General features: G+C 43.7%; 1 protein-coding gene across 1 annotated transcript; it reads left to right on the forward strand.

The window, feature by feature from the left end:
- Positions 1–5,936: 5,936 nt before the first annotated feature.
- Positions 5,937–7,363, forward strand: LOC120291115 (protein EDS1L-like). The gene is made up of 2 exons (XM_039308074.1): positions 5,937–6,459; positions 6,588–7,363. Exons 1-2 carry the CDS (start codon positions 5,950–5,952, stop codon positions 7,260–7,262), a joined length of 1,185 nt encoding a protein of 394 aa, XP_039164008.1. The 5' UTR covers positions 5,937–5,949; the 3' UTR covers positions 7,263–7,363.

The following is a 7,363-nucleotide window of genomic DNA, read 5'->3' on the forward strand; positions in this document are numbered from 1 at the left end:
AGTTACTGAGGACAGAATATTAAAGTTTCGTGGGTGATTATGTGTACCCAACGATGTGGAGCTTAAGGAGGAAATCGTAATAGAAGTCCATCGTAGTAGTTACAGCATTCATCCGGGCAGTACAAAGATGTATCATAATCTATGCCAACACTATTGGTGGAACAGTATGAAGGCGGATATCACCAAACATGTTGCCAAGTGTTTGACGTGCCAGCAAGTGAAAGCACAACATTGCAAGGCTGGAGGACTCTTGCAACCTCTCGAGATTCTGAGTGGAAGTGAGAACATATCACAGTGGATTTTGTGATGGGATTACAGAGGAGTCGCGGGTGTGGGCGGCGGGACGGGCGGCGAGTGGCGGCTTCGCTCGAGCTTCCTCTTCTGGTTCGCTTCTTCGGATGCACGGGGAGGAAGAAGAACAAAAAGAGAGAGAGAGAGAGAGAGAGAGAGAGAGAGAGAGAGAGAGAGAGAGGAGAGATAGGGTTGGACCGGTCAAAGAGGGAAAAGAAAGAGAGAGAGAGATGGCAGGCGGTGGGGTTCGCACGAAGGGGAGGGAAAGGGGAGAGAGGAGAGAGAAAGAAAAAAGAGAAAAAGAGAGGAAAGAAGAGAGAGGGAGAGAGGGAAAAATAAAGTAAAAATTAATACAATTATTCTTACTTTATTTTCTTTTCTTTTCCCTTTTATTTCCTTTCGGGCTCCAATTTTTCTTCCGATAATTTCTTTATTGAAATTTCGGACTCATCAACAATTTGACGGACAATGAGACAGGATCCTAAAAATAAGAATTATGACGCACTTAAAATTCGATTCCCGAAATCGAGTTCAATTTCGTGGTTAAAAAATCGATCGACGTGATTTTAGTCCAATCCAACCAATTAGGTAGCTTTTAGGGATTTTACAGCTGATACATTCCTTAACGGCTTTACCCAATAGGTTAGTTAACTCGTGAGTGATCAGCTCATAGAAAAATGGCCATAAGCACGTCGACGAAATACCTAATTCACTTTATCGAAATGGGATCGAATTTCAGGATGTCACATTTTAGGCTAACGTGGTAAAAAATAAAAATAAAAATAATTAAATTTTGAAATTAAATTTAGTTAAAATATTTAAAATTAAATTTATTTAAAACATTAAAAATTAAATAAAATTAATAATTTTAAAATTAAAAAAAACTATTTAAAAAAAAAGGAACGGGGGAGGCGGGCGAGGCATCAACCCTCGGCCCCCCGCCGCCGGGAAGGGCCGGCGACGGCGGGGAAGGGTCGGCCGGGTGGCCGGGCCCTAGCCGGGGCATGGCAACCCCGACCGACCGGCGGTGAGGGCCGCGACCTTCCCCGCATCTGTGGCCGGTGGCAGGGCTCACGGCCCTCACCGCAGATGGGGTGACCCCTCCCCCACGCCATTGCCGACCCTTCTCGGCGGCGGCGCGACCGAGGGCTGATCCTCAACCGCCTCCCCCGGTTCCTTTTTTTTTGTTAATTTTTTAAATTTTTTAAATTTTTTAATTGTTTAATTAATTATTTATTTTTAAAATATTTTAACTAAATTTTATTTTTTAATATTTTAACTAAATTTAATTTTATTATTTTTATTATTATTTTTTTACCACGTCAACCAAAAAACGACGCCGTTTTTGCATTATTTGGCCACATCGGCATACAAAACGGCGTCATTTTGGGCGGGGTTCGCCGGAAAAATGCCACGTCGGCGTTTTGGCCGGACTTTGCTGGATTGGCACTCAAGTGATCAATTTTACTCCGATTTTGGCACTTAAGTGTACATTTCGTAAGTTATGGCACTTAAGGGTGCGTTTGTTTGCACCGTGTTTTGTTCCCAAGAACAGAAACGCGTTTGCGTGCGTTTCTGTTCATTTTTTGTTCTTTTGTTCCCAGGAACAAAAAAGAAACATAAATAAGAAACAACAAATTTGTGTTTCTTATTTCTGAAACACATTTGAGAAACAAAAAAGGAACAAAAAGGGAACAGTTCTCCTGCGAGCCTCTCCTCACAAGCGTCTCCACCATCGTCTTCTCCGCGCCGACAGCCCGCCTCGTCTCGAGACCGTCCGCTTCTCCACCGTCGTCCTCTCCGCGCCGACAGCCCGCGAGCGTCTCCACCTGCGAGCGAGTGACGGAGCCGGGTCGCGGACGCTAGGCAGCGGCGGCTGCGGTGCGGGGCTCGGCCGTGGGGTCTCAAGCGGCGGACATCTAGAAGCAGAGCGGCGAGGACGGCCGGTCGAGTCGTGGGCCGGCGCGGGGTCGACAATCAAGCGAATCTCGAAGTCGTGGGTCACGGCGCAATGAGATCTGATGCGGCGGTGGCGAACGGAGGCTCGAGACCTGCAGATGCGTCGATCGGGCGTGAGGCGGAGGGGCGATCGCCGATGCAATGGCGGCGGAGGCGTCGAGCGCGGTCGCCGATGCGGTGGAGGGAGACGACGGTGTGGCTCTAGGTCACCATCAGCCCGGCGCGGCGAGGCCGACCTCACGCCTGGCTGGGCGAGCTCGATCTCGCCCAGATCCGGCGAGGCCGAGCTCGCCCGGCGGCGGCGAGCCTCGCCGTGGCCGGGCGGGGCCACTAACCCTCGTCGGCCGGTCGCCGGCCATGGCCGAGGCCGGCGACCGGCCAAAAGTAGAAAAAGGAAAAAGGAAAAAGAAAAAGAAAAAGGAAAATAAGAAAGAAAATAGAAAATAAAATTAAAAAATTAAAAGAAATAAAAAATTATACAAACTTACCAAACGTGTTTCTATTCTTTTTATATTTCTGGAAACAGTTACAAACGCTTTTTTTTTGTTCAAAATTGTTCCACTGGAACAGAAACACTTTTTTATTTCTGTTCCCATAAACAATTTTTAAACAGAAACGTTACCAAACGCACCCTAAGTGTCCCTTTGTGCAAAATTATAGCACTCCAGGGGTCCGCACGTCCTTGACTAGGTGTTTAATTAAATTCGTTTCCGCATGCATTTAATCGAAAGATAAAAAAAAAAAAAAAAAAAAAAAAAGGTTGGTAACGTGTCATGGGACGTCGCATTTTTAATTGACTACCGAGGGATGTGCGCGTACTCAAGATTCATGACGTAACACATATTGATCCTTGTAATAATGGACATGGTTTCCATTACTCTTAAATTATTGGACAAGTCTTTTGAGATATGGCTTTGAAATTGACTCAAGAACACAATGTTCAATCATGAAGAGAGTCTGGAAGATAGAATAATTTTCTTCATTTTCCTTGCCAAATTTGATGGAAACAATGCTATCTTTTGTCTTGATGAATTCGAAGTCTGAGGACTGGAGAGGCTTGTTGTTCTAATGTAGCTTTTCATAGTTGGTAATCCAGGTTTCTAGAAGGAGCTTGGCCAAAGGAAGCTTGGATTTATAAATCTTTTCCAAGACTTGTTGGTTGTTGTGAACACCAGTACCAAGAACTCCAAAGAATCTCGTGCCAGGAGAACAAGACCATTTCTGGAGATGTATGGAATTATAATGTACCCACTGCATGGGATCATTACAGCCTTGCATCAAAAGCCAAAGAAGCACTTGAATAATTTAGATATACTACAAGGACAACCCCGTCATCACATGAGCAAAAAATTGACACACATATGACCTTGCACGGTCATCCCAAGACCTTTACGCATAATGGGGAGGTCCCTATTTCTCAAGAATCGTATGATCAAGGACCCATGTCCTTATCTCTAGGGATAAACACATCTTACTATGCTCAACCATCCAATTGGCCTCGATCAAATATGCCTGCCAACACTACAGGGGTTCTCTAGGAATCATGAAGAAGCATCTTCATCAAATGAGGCAAACATGTGGAATACTCAAACTCTCTCTAAAGATCCACTTGTAGGACTTGAGAAAAAATATGAAGAACATCTTTTGGTATAAATGCATAGTTCTAATGACTTAGACTACAACTACAATACCCATGATGGAAAAGATCATTGACTATAGCAGATCACTGTAGTAAGTCACTGTAGTAATCACTATAATAGTAGGTTAGGGAAATCACTATTCATTGTCATTGTTCATATCACCAAGAATAATTCATAAGGAGGATGTATTGTGTTGAGTAGAGTCCCTTGAAATAAAGTAAGTATTTGTTCAAAAATGTTCAATGTCCTTCTAAACATTTCTTCTTCTCTAGCCTGGTAGGATCCTCGAAGAAATGCAGCTCGGATAGTTAGAAATGTTACCATCCCGACATCTATAAGTGTCTCTAGGCCCTGAATTAAAAGTTTGAGTAGTTTTATGCTAAAAGACTGTCCTTGAATGGCTTGAACAAGAGGTTCGCCTATTGTGAGAAGGCATACTTGCGAATTGACTCCGTCTTCCCTGGTTCTAAGCCTAGGTCCATCCGTTTACTAATTTTTTTTTTTTTTTTTTTAGCAAACATCCATTTACTAATTAAAAACAAAAGAATATGCTTGTTTTTTATCCATTGACCACTATCCAAGACAGGTCAACAATAATTCGAGTCACCTAGCGCGCTCAATTGCCCACAACGCCCATCACCGGCATCACTCCTTATTCCACCAATCACAGCCGCTCGATGTTAAGACTCATTGGAGATCCACGTGATCGACGATCGTGATCATTTAGGCTTGTATTCCATTGCCCCCACCGAGCGGTCATCGAAGGGATATTTGAGTAAACTTAGACCAACTCCATTTGGCCTATATCTACCCTTTCCCATCCAAACCGTCAACAAGTGCATTTTGCCGAGAGTGCGCATAGAAGAACGTCCGCATTTACACACAGACCACGATGGAAAGCAATTTCGGCATCATAAAGGAAGTGATAAAGGACGCCTTGTCTGTATCCATCGAAGCTCGTGAGAAACCAAAAGAGCTAAATATTCGGAGCAGCCCTTCGCAGGTTATCGTGGCCTTCCCTGAATCATGGTCTCCGGAGGACTGGTCCTGTAAAGACAGCAAAGCCAAGCCTTTCGGAGAGACCCAGATCAACCCTGAGAAGTTCCCTTCTCTCAGGAGGATCGGCAGCGATGAGGTCGCCACAGTCAACGGAGCATTCATGGCACGATTCGTTCGGATTCTGGAAGACAGTAGTCGAACTTTACAAAATGAGGTATTCTTGAATCTCGAATGCTCTGTTTCCTCAGTTGTTTACATGTGTCGAAGAGTCATAGTATTTCTCAGAGCATTTTTATGTTTCGTGTTGAAGCTCAGAATACTTAAGTAGTGCCTTCAAGGCGTGCCTTCCTATGTCCAGTTCAGTCCACACAAACTCTCACTGGAACACAATGGGTCGGCAACTAGAGCTTGCGCACTCATTTGCTCACAGCCACACCCTCTACCATTGAAACTCTCATCAAGTTCTCTAATTTCCTCAAGTCATAGTATGTGATGAAGATTTAGGCATGTAGATCGCATAACAAGCGCGTTTGGGTTTGCTTCAGTTTGCAATTCAGCGTACGTGGTCATCAGCTTTTACATTGTAAAAGTTAATCTCCCGTCGGTAATCATATATGATTATGTGGGGTTTGTGCAGACTTTTTTATAATTAATTGGAATTTGAGGAACACTCTATCCAAGTCTATAAGACAATAACTATAATATAGAATGTTGAGTTTAAATCTCTCTCAGCCTATCATTAGTAGTAAAGATGTACATCATTTACCGAGCATCATTGAAGCAAAAACTAAACAGTCAGAAATAAGCCCGAATTTTTCTTTGATATTCAGGTAGAAAAGGCAAAGAACGAGAATAAGCAGATGATATTTACAGGCCATTCATCCGGCGGTCCAATCGCGATTTTTGCAACTGTTTGGTTCCTTGAGGAGCACAAAAGATCACTGAAAAGGGAGATTCCCCGTGTTTTCTGTTTAACATTTGCATCCCCACTAACCACTGACCGCACCTTTTGCCATGCCATCGGGCGTGAGGTTGGTCTGATTACTTTGTCCACTTCGTTATGAAACTCGACATCATTCCCAGGATTCTACTCGCTCCTTCCTCCTCTGTGGAGGGGTTGCTAAAAGAAATTCACAATTTCAAGAACCCGCATCACAAACCCATTTTAGAAGACTTGATTCCTTCTTTTGTGAATGTGAGGAAGAACGCATCATGCGTTGCAAACCATGAAGCTTGTGCACTAATGGGAAGCAAACATACGTTGTTTGACACCATGTCTAGATTCATCAAGCTAAGCCCTTACAGACCGTGTGGGAAGTATGTCTTTTGCACCGAGACCCACGTGTTGGTGGTTGTGGAAAACCCGGATGCTGTTCTTCAACTGTTGTTTTACTCTTTACACATCAAGTCTGATGCAGAGCTTAAGAAGATAGCAGAGGAAAGCTTAAAGGCATGTTGGAGATATAAAGATGCATTAGATAAAAGCTTGGCTCAGCCCTCTGTAGTTTCGTTGGACCTTCAAGAATTACCTCTCAGCTCAAATGATGACACACTAAACGACCTTAACCTGGTAAAGTCGATATTTCATCTGGACCCAGGATTTTATATGAAGAATGAACTCTAGTTCCCTGATAATCTCTTAACTTTTTAAGAAAAGATGATTGAATATTTCACAAATATATGATTTTCTGATTATAGGGCACATCGGCAAGGCTGTGCCTCCGTGCTGCTGGAGAGTCGGAGAAGAAGAAACTGGATAACATGCAAAAAATAAAAGACAAGATGGGTACCAAAAATAAAGCCCTAGATGCATTAGAAATTTACAGCAAGGGAGGATATTACGATGCTTTCAAATTGCAAAAGGAGGAGGAAGACTTCAGGGTTAACGTAAAGAGACTTGAACTGGCAGATATTTGGGACGAGATTATTGAAATGCTAAGACAAGAGGAGCTCCCAGATATATTTGAGGCAGCAGAAGAATGGGAGGCTCTCGGCACGAGGTTTCGCAGACTTGTGGAGCCAATAGACATAGCCAACTTCTATCGACACTCTAAAGATGATGTGTCAGGTCCTTACATGGACCAAGGAAGGCCAAGTCGGTACAAATATACTCAAGGATGGCGAGAACACGCTAAGCGGTTGCCGAAAGGTTCATGTGGTGAATCCTGCTTCTGGGCTGAGGTGGAAGAGTTCAACCTTGCGTCTGCTAGTGAAAAACGGCAGAAAGCTTTGAAGTTGAAGGAGAAACTGAAACAGTGGCACGAGAAAGGGGAGATTAGGGAGGATGCCTCCACGAAGGACACTAAACTTGTAAAATGGCTCCTTGGCAATGACGAAGCGGAGTGCCCCATCGAAAGTGTAATAGAGAGCTAAAGGAGGTTTTGCCTGAAAAACCGGGCCCAGCAACTGGCTGGCATCGTTCAAAGAGGATTGTTACGCTTTGCTGTTGCTTTTCTCTATAAAATTAGTGTTAT

The sequence above is a fragment of the Eucalyptus grandis genome, chromosome 3, assembly GCF_016545825.1.
Source record: "Eucalyptus grandis isolate ANBG69807.140 chromosome 3, ASM1654582v1, whole genome shotgun sequence".
In the NCBI taxonomy this organism is placed as follows: domain Eukaryota; kingdom Viridiplantae; phylum Streptophyta; class Magnoliopsida; order Myrtales; family Myrtaceae; genus Eucalyptus; species Eucalyptus grandis.

What these genes read in the sequence shown, in the direction of transcription:
- LOC120291115 (XM_039308074.1), top strand. Translation starts at nt 5,950, where the DNA reads ATGAAACTCGACATCATTCCCAGGATTCTACTCGCTCCTTCCTCCTCT. An exon ending in CACTAAACGACCTTAACCTG is followed by an intron (nt 6,460 to 6,587) that starts GTAAAGTCGATA and finishes TTCTGATTATAG; the next exon opens with GGCACATCGGCAAGGCTGTG.